The sequence below is a fragment of the Salvelinus namaycush genome, chromosome 32 (genome assembly GCF_016432855.1).
Source record: "Salvelinus namaycush isolate Seneca chromosome 32, SaNama_1.0, whole genome shotgun sequence".
In the NCBI taxonomy this organism is placed as follows: Eukaryota; Metazoa; Chordata; class Actinopteri; order Salmoniformes; family Salmonidae; genus Salvelinus; species Salvelinus namaycush.
In genome coordinates, this window is record NC_052338.1 from 153,550 (window position 1) to 165,959 (window position 12,410).

Genomic DNA, 12,410 nt, shown 5'->3' on the forward strand with positions numbered 1-12,410 from the left:
CATTCTAAATTTAAATTATGTAAAGTAAGTCTGGGTGAGGTGGAAAAAGTTTTGTTGACCATCAATAATGAGAAACCACCTGGTATTGTCAACTTAGATGAAAGCTACTGAGGATTGTAGCGAACAATATTTCCACTCCTATTTGTCGTATTTTGTATTTGAGTGTAGAAAAATGTTGCTTCTCAAACCTGGAGAGAGGTCAGTCATTCCACTACCCAAGAATGGTAAAGCACCCTTTACTGGTTCTAACAGCCGACCAATCAGCTTGCTGCCCCAAAAAATATGTTTGCAGAAAAAGAGCATTGTATCTGCTCAAACAAATTAACAACATACTTTCAGCATGCTTATAGAGAAGAGCACTCAACATGTACTGCACTGACAAATGACTGATGATGAAAATACATTTATGATAAGCTTTCTATCTAATAGAACATAGAGGGTTTTCTTTAATGGAAGCTTCTCTAATGTTAAACATGTAAAGTGTGGGTTACCACGGGGCAGTTCTCTTGTCCCTCTACTCTTTTCTATTTTTACTAATGGCCTGCCACTGGCATTAAACAAAGCCTGTGTATCTATGTATGCTGATGGTTCAACCCTATACGCGTCAGCAACCACAGCTAATGAAATCACTGCAACCCAAAACAAAGAGTTGAAGTCTGTTTTAGAATGGGTGGCGGTAAAAAACAAGTCCTGAATATCTATAAAACTAAGAGCATTTTATTTGGTACATTTGGTAAATAATTCCCTAAGATCTAGACCTCAGCTGAATCTTATAATAAATCATGTGGCTTTTGAGCAAGTTGAGGAGACTGAATTACTTGGTGTTACCTTGGATTGTAAAACTGTCATTGTCAAAACATACAGTATTTATTAAATTGTGGTAAAGATGGGTAGAAGTCTGACCGTGTGTTACGTTCGTCGATGGAAGGATCGGACCAAGGTGCAGCGTGGTAGGCGTACATTATAATTTATTAAATGAACACTGGAAAAAAAAAATATATAAAAAAACGTAACGTCTAGTAGGGATAAACAGCGCAGTACCAATAACAAGATCCCACAAACTACAGGTGGAAAGAAGCTGCCTAAGTATGATCCCCAATCAGAGACAGCAATAGACAGTTGCCTCTGATTGGGAACCATACCTGGCCAACAAAGAAATTGAAAACATAGATTACCCACCCTAGTCACACCCTGACCTAACCAAATAGAGAATTTAAAGGATCTCTAAGGTCAGGGCGTGACACCGTGATAAAGAGATGCTCTGCTTTTTTGATATCACACTCCACGAAGTAAGTCCTGCAGGCTCTAGCTGTTACGTCCTGACCATAGAAAGCTTTTATTTTCTATGGTAGAGTAGGTCAGGGCGTGACTGGGGGGTTGTTCTAGTTTATATTTTCTATGTGGGGTTCTAGGTTTATTTTCTATGTTGGTGATTTGTATGATTCCCAATTAGAGGCAGCTGGTTATCGTTGTCTCTAATTGGGGATCATACTTAAGTAGCATTTTCTCCACCTGTGGGTTATGGGATATTGTTTATGTTTAGTTGCCTGTTAGCACTGCATTGTCGTCACGGTTCGTTCATTCTTTATTGTTTTTTGGTTTTCTAAGTTTCACTTTTTAAATAAGTATGTGGAACTCATATCGCGCTGTGTCTTGGTCCGACCATTATTACGAACATCATGACACTAGTTTTATCTTATCTTGATTATTGCCCTGTCATATGGTCAGGTTCTGCAAAAAAGGACCTAGAAAAACTGCAGCTGGCCCAGAACCGAGCGGCACATCTTGCTCTTCTGTAACGATCGTCTTGAGGACAATGAGTGGACCAAGGCGCAGCGGGTGATGAATACATAATGAATTTAATTGGCAAGACGAACACTGACACGAAATACACTTGAATAAACTATAAAACAACAAACGACATTAAACAGACCTGAACATGAGAACTTACATAACACGAAGAACACACGAACAGGAACAGACTAAACAAACGAAACAGTCCCGTGTGGTGACGAACACAAACACGGAAGACAATCACCCACAAACAAACAGTGAGAACAGCCTACCTTAATATGGTTCTCAATCAGAGGAAACGTCAAACACCTGCCTCTAATTGAGAACCATATCAGGCAACACATTTAACCCAACATAGAAACACATAACATAGAATGCCCACCCCAACTCACGCCCTGACCAACTAAACACATACAAAAACAATGGAAAACAGGTCAGGAACGTGACATCTTCACTCTAATCAGAGGGCTAATAATATGCATGCCAAGCTCTCTTGGCCAAAAGCAGAGGAGAGACTGACTGCATTACTTCTTCTTTTTATACAAAAGATTAATGTGCTGAAAATGTCAACTTGTTTGCATAGTCAACATACACACAGCTCTGACACACACACTTTGCCCACATGACATGCCACCAGGGGTCTTTTCACAGTCCCCAAATCCAGAAAAAATTCAAGGAAATGTACAGTATTATATAGTGCAATGATTGCACGGAACTCCCATCTCAGATTGCTCAAGTGAACAGCTAACCTGGTTTCAAAAAACAGATAAAGCAACACCTCACAGCACAACGCCTATCCCCTATTTGACCTAGATATTTTGTGTGTATGTATTGATATGTAGGCTATGTGTGACGTTTTCCATTAATGTAGTTCTGTTCTTGTCTATTCATGTTCTGTATTATGTAATGTTTCATGTTTTGTGTGGACCCCAGGAAGAGTAGCTGCTGCTCATGGGGATCCTAATAAATAAAATACCAAATACTTCACCTGGAGAAAAGTCAGCCTGTCTAGTGGCTGGTAAGATAAGCAAGGGAGGCGAGAGTGTAGAAGAAAAGCATCTATGATCATTGGAGACTGTTCAGGCGTTCATGATCTCTTTATCACAGAGGAGTCTAAAGAGCTTGGGATACTGCAGCATCATCCTCACAGGATAGACCTCCAAAGCTGATGGACTGTTGCTGTTCACATTTGTATTGAGTATCCCTGACTATCTCTGGAACTTGATGGCTAACGCAGTATTGCACATTTTCACTGGTCAGATAATGTTGAATTAGAATAGTATAAACTTGAGAGTTATACTATGTGTATTCAAAATCCAACAATTTCAATGAATTTCAAAGAATTAGTTGGACTTTAAAACAGGGGGCACATCCCAATGTCTTCATCAAAGGAATCTTTCAAAGACATCTTGGACAGGACATGTAAGCCCAACATTCCAGATATGTGTCCACGTGACTGTGACTGAGTGGGGATATGAGAGAGAGAGCAAGACGGAGAGCTCCACTGTAGTCCACTCTCCTCTCAAGTCCCACTGATTCTGCTCTTCCCAGCCAGGCTGAATCCTCTTTTCCTTATCAGGCCAGCACAGGCTGCATCGGCCTCTCCCTGCTCTGACAGCAGAGACAACAATGGGCTAGCGATACCACCGCGCTTCAGAGAGGGGAACCTGCCACAGGCGCAGATTACACACACATGCACACGTGGGTACACATGCGTGCACACACAAAAAGACACAAAAAGACACACACACACATTCCTTGCTTGCCAATTGTGTCTCTCTCAGAAACAAACACAAGCAAACATTCTCTAACTTCACAGGAATCAAAAAAACGTAAGTAAGTTGGTGGAATGATAGAGGCCACAACGATTGTCTCCTAGTTCCTGAAAATATTGAAATATCTGATGTCATTGGGAAGTTCTTTGCAACATGCAGTGCCTTCTTAAAGTATTCAGACCCTTTGAATTTTTCACATTTTGTTATGTTACAGCCTTATTCTAAATGGATTAAATCAATTTTTTTCTCAGCAATCTACACACAATCCCCTGAATGACAAAGCAAAAACAGGTTTTTAGAAATGTTTGCAAATGTATTAAAAAGTAAAAACCATAAATACCTTATGTAAATAAGTATTCAGTCCCATTTGCTATGAGACTTGAAATAGAGCTCAGGTGCATCATGTTTCCATTGATCATCCTTGCGATGTTTCTACAACTTGGAGTCCACCTATGGTAAATTGATTTGATTGGACATGATTTGTAAAGACACACACCTGTCTATATAAGGTCCCACAGTTGACAGTGCATGTCAGAGAAAAAGTTTGGAACCACAAAGATTCTTGCTAGAGCTGGCCGCCAGGTCAAACTGAGCAATCGGGGGAGAACGGCCTTGGTCAGGGAGCTGACCAAGAACCTGATGGTCACTCTGACAGAACTCTAGAGTTCCTCTGTGGAGAAGGACAACCATATCTGCAGCGCTCCAACAATCAGGCCTTTATGGTAAAGTGGCCAGACAGAAGCCACTCCACATGACAGCCCTCTTGGAGTTGGCCAAAAGGCACCTAAAGACTCTCAGACCGTGCGAAACAAGATTCTCTGGTATGATGAAACCAAGATTGAACTCTTTGGCCTGAATGACAAGCGTCACGTCTGGAAGAATCCTGGCACCATCCCTATGGTGAAGCATAGTGGTGGCAGCATCGTGCTGTGGAGATGTTTTTCAGCGGCAGGGACTGGGAGACTAGACAGGATCGAGGGAAATATGAACAGAGCAAAGTACAGAGAGATCCTTGATGAACACCTGCTCCAGAGCGCTCAGGACCTCAGACTTGGGCGAAGGTTCACCATCCAACAGGACAACGACCCTAAGCACACAGCCAAGACAAAGCAGGAGTGGCTTTGGGACAAGTCTCTGAATGTCCTTGATTGGCCCAGTCAGAGACAGGACTTGAACCTGATCTAACATCTCTGGAGAGACCTGAAAATAGTTGTGCAGCAACGCAATACATTCCAACGGCACTGTATTTGGACCCATCCAAATGTAGTTATCAAATTGTTCATATCACATCTCCAGAACATAAACAGTTCATTATTTTGTTACCTACCATGTCACTTCCTGCTGTGGTCATTTCGATCTTCCCCTCGAAAGGACCCCATGTGGTGCCCACAGGGAGTGCCTGGCGAAAACGTGTCCGCCGCTCTGTACCGTCATAGAGAATCTCCAGCTCTCCTATAAAACACAACACAATCAGTATTTAGATAATTTATTAACATTCAATCATAGCTCAGCTTGAGTTCATAACAAGGGTTCTACCTGGAACCAAAAGGGGTTCTACCTGGAACCAAAAAGGGTTGTCCTATGGGGACAGCCGAAGAACCCTTTTGGAACCCTTGTTTTTTTGTCAGAGAACATTTTGATAGAGAACATTTTTCACAAGCTCCCTTGAGTGAATTTCAGGATTACTTTCTTCCTCATCATACATTGAACACCACCACCACCATCACCATCCTCACTGAGCATCTCCTCCCTCTGCAGTCAATTACCAGATCATAAACTTCATTAAAGCACCTCTCCCTAGCCTCGATCCTGGATGACCTAGCTGTCTCTTTGATTAGGTTTTAGCCCCAGCAGTTTGACAGCCAACAGATAAAGTGGATTAAGCCCCTTTGTCCATCCAGTTTTGATATGAACAGTGGAGGAGTGGGTTAAATCATCCAGTTTCAGGAGTATTTTTTTTAAAAAGCACAGGAGATTGACCAGATAGAAAGGCTGAGGAACCTAAGTCTCTGGCTCGGCAAGATCAGGAGTCGTTATTTCTCTGTGTCTAAGAACTCAGATCACAGCGGCAGGGGGTTCCTGATTGAGCGGCCCACTGGTCTTGTTAAATGCAATGAGCACTGAGCATACTAGTAAAACGGAATACATACATCCAATACTCCAATACCCAAAAATATATTCAAGGCTGTCACACGAGGCACATCTCTCTCTCTTTCTATCTCTCCTTCACTCCCTCCCTCCTCTATCTCTCTCTCTTGCTCTCTGATGAATATCTCTGTTCTGAAAAAAATTATAATTGAAGTTTGGTTTCGGGGGGAATGTTGGGGAGTAGGGACACTTGAGGACTATTTTAAGCTCTGCTTTAATTTTTCTGTCTCCCTCTCGTTGTCCTGCACCACTCCCCCACATTAGTGACACGGAGAAGTAATCCAATACACAGGACTCTATTGTGCTGAGATGAGAGGCTGGTCTCCTCCACTGCTGAGGACCTAATGCACCTCCACTCCCTAGCTCCCTCTCATTCCCCTCACTCCCTCTCTTGCTCTCTCTACAGACTAATCTGTGAGGGACTTAAAGGGACCTTATCTCCTGGCTCTCCTGCTTCATTTCATGCTTGATTTACTTTAATTTGTCTGATGGGGCACAAGGATTTGGAGACAGCCCATCTTTGGTTTGGGAGATGAAGAGAGAGGGAAAAAACTATTTCTCAGGCACATTGTCGCGGGGTTTTGACTTCTCTCGCTCTCTCTGTCTAGATTTCCTAGAGAGGGGAATGATCTTGTTGTTGTGGTGCGTTGGAGGTTTCAAACTGTTAGATAATAAAGAGGTTGTAGGGTGTGAAGTGATTTCATGATGTGCTGCAGCACAATGATGGTCATGTCAAGTCCTCTCACAGTAATACCGTGAGACCATGTACAGCCCTTGCTGATGGTTCAGGGTTGATCGACCACAAGTTCAAGACTCAGATATACAGTATACCAATATACCAATATATCACCCCAACATTAAAGACAAGGTTGTGTTCTGTGGACTCAACTTGAATCCTCTAACTAGCCAATTCTAAACCACAAAACGCAATAATTTAAATATGCATCTTCATATTAAATCACTATGTATTCAATTGGGAGAGTGTGATATAAAGCGAATAAAAATAAATAAAAAACAGGCCTATAATTGAACAAAAATAAATGGAATAACAGTTGTCACTATTAATGAGACAATTATTCCTTGATTGACTTCCTTACTTCCTATGTATGTTTCCTCTGGTCCAACAGGCTTTCCTTTCCTCCCACACATATTCCATTCTATTTTACCATAATCAAAAAGGCTACATTTCACTCCCTTGACCTTCCTGTCAAACCCCTGTGGGGTAGACAGCACTGCTACACAGGCCAAGGCTTTCTAGTTCTATTCTCCCTTTAGATCTGCCACTCTTCCCCCATTTACAAACACTAATAAATGAATCTCTCTAGCCGTGAAGGGCAGCACAGAAGGCAGCTTTGCTTTCCATTCCATTGACAGACTTGAATTCAAACATCCAAACTCCTCTTCCCCCTCACTCACTAAAAAAATAGCTGGACCTGACTGCGATCATTGGAATTCCCCTCACAACGCGAAATTTACTTAACAGCGGGTGTGTGAGCACTGATAAACAGACTGACGATCCAGCAACACGTCTTTCTCCAGGCTGAGGCTTTAATTACTGCCGAGTTGTTTGTTGAGGACATGATTAATATGCCGCAGAAAACCTCCTAATTGAATACCGCAACACTCTCATAATCAGGGAGGAACATGGTGTTTTGTTTTTTGAAGATTAGAGGCCTTTTATCATTATCAATAATAATATTATTATTAACAGCATTATTTGGTGTCTTAGTTAATTCATCTGACAACCAGGCCACTGGTCCCTCCTCCTCCCTCCATCGTTCATCCACATACTAAGAAAAGGAAGTGAGAGATCCATCATTTAGACACTGCTTTTAAAAACAAGACAAAGTGAGGGTCAGGTGGACAAGTGTGTTGATAATATTCTTAAAGAAGGAATTGGAAGTATAGAGAGATCTATAATACTAGAGTGGCTGATGTTAGGAATGGTACTCTCAACACCTTTCAGATGTATACAGAAGCCTATTCACATTCTGACTGTCAAAAGCCAATATTCTAGCTCCTACACAGTAAAATCAAGAATAGTTAAAATCACTGTGTTAAAAATGTTGGGTTAAATTGACTCTACTGGGATTATCTTAACCCTCAAGAGAGTGATACACTGCCTGGAGTTATTGTTGATAAATGGGACATTGGGACGGAGTACTTTTAACTCCATTAAGAGTAACCAGAGAGACATGGAGCAAAATCTATGGAGTTATCCACAGATGTGGGAATGGCCTATTTCCTAACATGTTATGTTGCAGGTTGATTCAAAAAACGTGTTTGTTTCAATATTTGTGTTTTTGCATGTACATTGATTATTTTTTATATTATGCTACACAAAGATAAGTAACACGTTTTTCTAAACTAATCCAATCTGTAAGTGGTTGAATTTATATCAACCGTTAGTGAGATAGTTGTTCCAGTTCACATGGTGTAGTTAGTCTTCATGTACAGGATTTTCTTCCTTACCCTGACAGGCATTCTAAATACAAGTTGTGAGTAGGGCTGCTGTGGTAACTGTATTACCGCCACACCGGCGGTCACGAGTCATGAAGGCAGTCAAATTCTACATTACCATTTAGTCACGGTAATTAGGCTTCTCCAAGATCTGATGGTGTTGGTCATTAGTAGCCTACCAAACTTGCTAACTGCCTGGTACTCAGCACTCTATTGTGCTCATGTTGGTCAACAGTTCTATAGGCTATGCAATTGCGGGAGAACACAGAGTGATGGCCTCCATTAAAAAGAGGATCCCATCTGCTTTCTAGGGCTACTACATTTATTTATCAACTTTCCTAATATTAAGCACATTGCTTATCTTTACAACAGGAGTATAGCCTACCTGGCTGGCATGAAAATAAAGCACAGAGAAAAGCATCCACCATTTGCTATTTAAGTGCATAGACGACATGTATTTCTTTTCCCGCTGCCCCTGTTTTCAAGACAGGTGCATGAAAATGGTCCATTCTAAATCAAAACAAATGTCACATATATTTTCTTTAGTAGATATAAAGACATGATTAAATCAAGAATAGTCTGATGGGTGACGTTATTAGCCTATCACTTGTGAATGATATATTATCACTTGTGAATGATGCCCAGCATAAGATGCCCAGTCTTTTTTTTGCGACTTGTTCGAATCATAGTCATGTAGCCTAGCCCATAGGCCTATCGGTTCTAATGATGTTAGTATCACAACTAAAGTGGCCAAATAACCTCTTAAAATTAAGCACATTAATCCGCTTTACAAGTGGTGTAGTGTCTAACTGGCATATATAAGCAGTGCCTGAGTTTCACGTTTGGGGAAGATACTTTTCACCATAAAAATGCACCTTATAATAAAAGCATTACATGCATAATTGCATTTGCGGTAACTTTTGATAATGGTGTTGTAACGGTCGTCGTAATCCTCCTCCACCGAGCCTGCCCAACCTTACCAGGTTGAATGGTGCCCGTAGCCCTGCCAGTGCGGCGAGGTGGAATAGCCCGCACTGGGCTATGCTGGCGAACCGGGGACACCATTCGTAAGGCTGGTGCCATGTATGCCGGCCCGAGAAGACGCACTGGAGGCCAGATGCGTTGGGCCGGCTTCATGACATCCGGCTCGATGCCCAACTTAGCCCTACCAGTGCGGCGAGGTGGAATAGCCCGCACTGGGCTAAGCACGCGTACTGGGGACACCGTGCGCTTTACCGCATAACACGGTGTCTGACCAGTACGAAGCCCTCTCACTCCACGGTAAGCACGGGGAGTTGGCTCAGGTATCCTACCCGGCTTTGCCACACTCCTCGTGTGCCCTCCCCCAAGACATTTTTGGGTCTGACTCTCGGGCTCCCAACCGCGTCGCCGCGCTGCCTCCTCATACCTGCGCCTCTCTGCCTTCGCTGCCTCCAGCTCCGCCTTGGGACGGCGATATTCCCCTGGCTGAGCCCAGGGTCCTTTGCCGTCCAGGATCTCCTCCCAAGTCCAGGAGTCCTGGGTTTTTTCCCACTGCTGTCGCTGCCCGTTTGCACTCCGCTTGATCCTAGATTGGTGGGTGGTTCTGTAACGGTCGTCGTAATCCTCCTCCTCGGACGAGGAGGAGAGGCGAGAAGGATCAGACCAATACGCGGAGTGATTTGTGTCCATGATATTTTAATGACTCGAAACTGAACACGAAACAAAACTAACATAAAACAACCGCCAAACAGTCCCGTGTGGCACGAATGCAGACACGCGATACAACCACCCACAAAACACACGTGAAACCCCGGCTGCCTTAGTATGATTCTCAATCAGGACAAACGATCTACAGCTGCGTCTGATTGAGAATCATACCAGGCCGAACACAAAAACCCCAACATAGAAAAACACACATAGACCAACCCACCCAACTCACGCCCTGACCAACTAAATAAATACAAGAAAAAAGGAAAACAGGTCAGGAACGTGACATAACCCCCCCCTTAAGGTGCGAACTCCGGGCGCACCCGCATAAACTCTAGGGGAGGGTCTGGGTGGGCGTCTGTCCACGGTGGCGGCTCTGGCGCTGGTCGTGGTCCCCAACCCACCATAGTCAAACCCCGCTTCCGTGGTCTCCTCCCAATGGCCACCCTCCATGTCAAACCCACTCTACCAAAAGGCAGCACCGGACTGAGGGGCAGCACCGGACTGAGGGACAGCACCGGACTGAGGGACAGCACCGGACTGAGGGACAGCACCGGACTGAGGGACAGCACCGGACTGAGGGGCGGATCCTGGCTGGCTGGCTCTGGCGGATCCTGGCTGGCTGGCTCTGGCGGATCCTGGCTGGCTGGCTCTGGCGGATCCTGGCTGGCTGGCTCTGGCGGATCCTGGCTGGCTGGCTCTGGCGGATCCTGGCTGGCTGGCTCTGGCGGATCCTGGCTGGCTGGCTCTGGCAGGTCCTGGCTGACTGGCTCTGGCAGGTCCTGGCTGGACGGCTCTGACAGGTCCTGGCTGGACGGCTCTGGCAGGTCCTGGCTGACTGGCTCTGGCAGGTCCTGGCTGGACGGCTCTGGCAGGTCCTGGCTGGACGGCTCTGGCAGGTCCTGGCTGGACGGCTCTGGCAGGTCCTGGCTGGATGGCTCTGGCAGGTCCTGGCTGGACGGCTCTGAAAGCTCAGTACCGACGGACAGCGCTGGGCAGGCAGACAGTTCAGGCGCCGCTGGGCAGACGGCAGACTCTGGCCGGCTGAGACGCACTGTAGACCTGGTGCGTGGTATAGGCACTGGCTGCGCTGGAGAGGAGGAAGGCTCTGACAGCGCTGGACAGGTGGGAGCAGCTGGAGAGAGAACCCGGAGAGACAGCCTGGTGCGGGGGGCTGCCACCGGTGGACTGGTACTTGGAGGTGGCACCGGGTATACCGGACCGTGAAGGAGGACACGTGCTCTTGAGCACCGAGCCTGCCCAACCTTACCAGGTTGAATGGTGCCCGTAGCCCTGCCAGTGCGGCGAGGTGGAATAGCCCGCACTGGGCTATGCTGGCGAACCGGGGACACCATTCGTAAGGCTGGTGCCATGTATGCCGGCCCGAGAAGACGCACTGGAGGCCAGATGCGTTGGGCCGGCTTCATGACATCCGGCTCGATGCCCAACTTAGCCCTACCAGTGCGGCGAGGTGGAATAGCCCGCACTGGGCTAAGCACGCGTACTGGGGACACCGTGCGCTTTACCGCATAACACGGTGTCTGACCAGTACGAAGCCCTCTCACTCCACGGTAAGCACGGGGAGTTGGCTCAGGTATCCTACCCGGCTTTGCCACACTCCTCGTGTGCCCTCCCCCAAGACATTTTTGGGTCTGACTCTCGGGCTCCCAACCGCGTCGCCGCGCTGCCTCCTCATACCTGCGCCTCTCTGCCTTCGCTGCCTCCAGCTCCGCCTTGGGACGGCGATATTCCCCTGGCTGAGCCCAGGGTCCTTTGCCGTCCAGGATCTCCTCCCAAGTCCAGGAGTCCTGGGTTTTTTCCCACTGCTGTCGCTGCCCGTTTGCACTCCGCTTGATCCTAGATTGGTGGGTGGTTCTGTAACGGTCGTCGTAATCCTCCTCCTCGGACGAGGAGGAGAGGCGAGAAGGATCAGACCAATACGCGGAGTGATTTGTGTCCATGATATTTTAATGACTCGAAACTGAACACGAAACAAAACTAACATAAAACAACCGCCAAACAGTCCCGTGTGGCACGAATGCAGACACGCGATACAACCACCCACAAAACACACGTGAAACCCCGGCTGCCTTAGTATGATTCTCAATCAGGACAAACGATCTACAGCTGCGTCTGATTGAGAATCATACCAGGCCGAACACAAAAACCCCAACATAGAAAAACACACATAGACCAACCCACCAACTAAATAAATACAAGAAAAAAGGAAAACAGGTCAGGAACGTGACAGGTGTTTTCCGCTAATGGAACATTTGTGCTTATAGCCTACTACAATGTGCGCATTGCTGCGCTTATAATGTGAAGAAATAGACAAATAATGTATCAATATTTTTAGCTAAACGTTCTGATCTGTTGCGTCAGCCACATAGCAAAAAAAAAGTTTTTTTAAGCTAGTGGTTGTATTAATTTGGCATGTATCGCATCCCACAACTGTCCCAGACTACATTTGGAATATTTATTTCTCACACAGAATAGGTCAACTTTTGTACTATGGGGGATAGTAGATTGACAAATACTAGTGCT

General features: G+C 45.5%; 1 protein-coding gene across 1 annotated transcript in view; it reads right to left on the reverse strand.

Annotated features, from left to right (window-relative positions):
- Positions 1–12,410, reverse strand: part of LOC120026739 (zinc finger protein ZFPM2-like) — a 96,635-nt gene that overhangs the window by 46,309 nt on the left and 37,916 nt on the right. Inside the window, exon 2 of the mRNA XM_038971461.1 lies at positions 4,897–5,021. Within this exon, the coding sequence (XP_038827389.1) occupies positions 4,897–5,021 (125 nt within the window). The remainder of the gene's footprint in view (positions 1–4,896; positions 5,022–12,410) is intronic.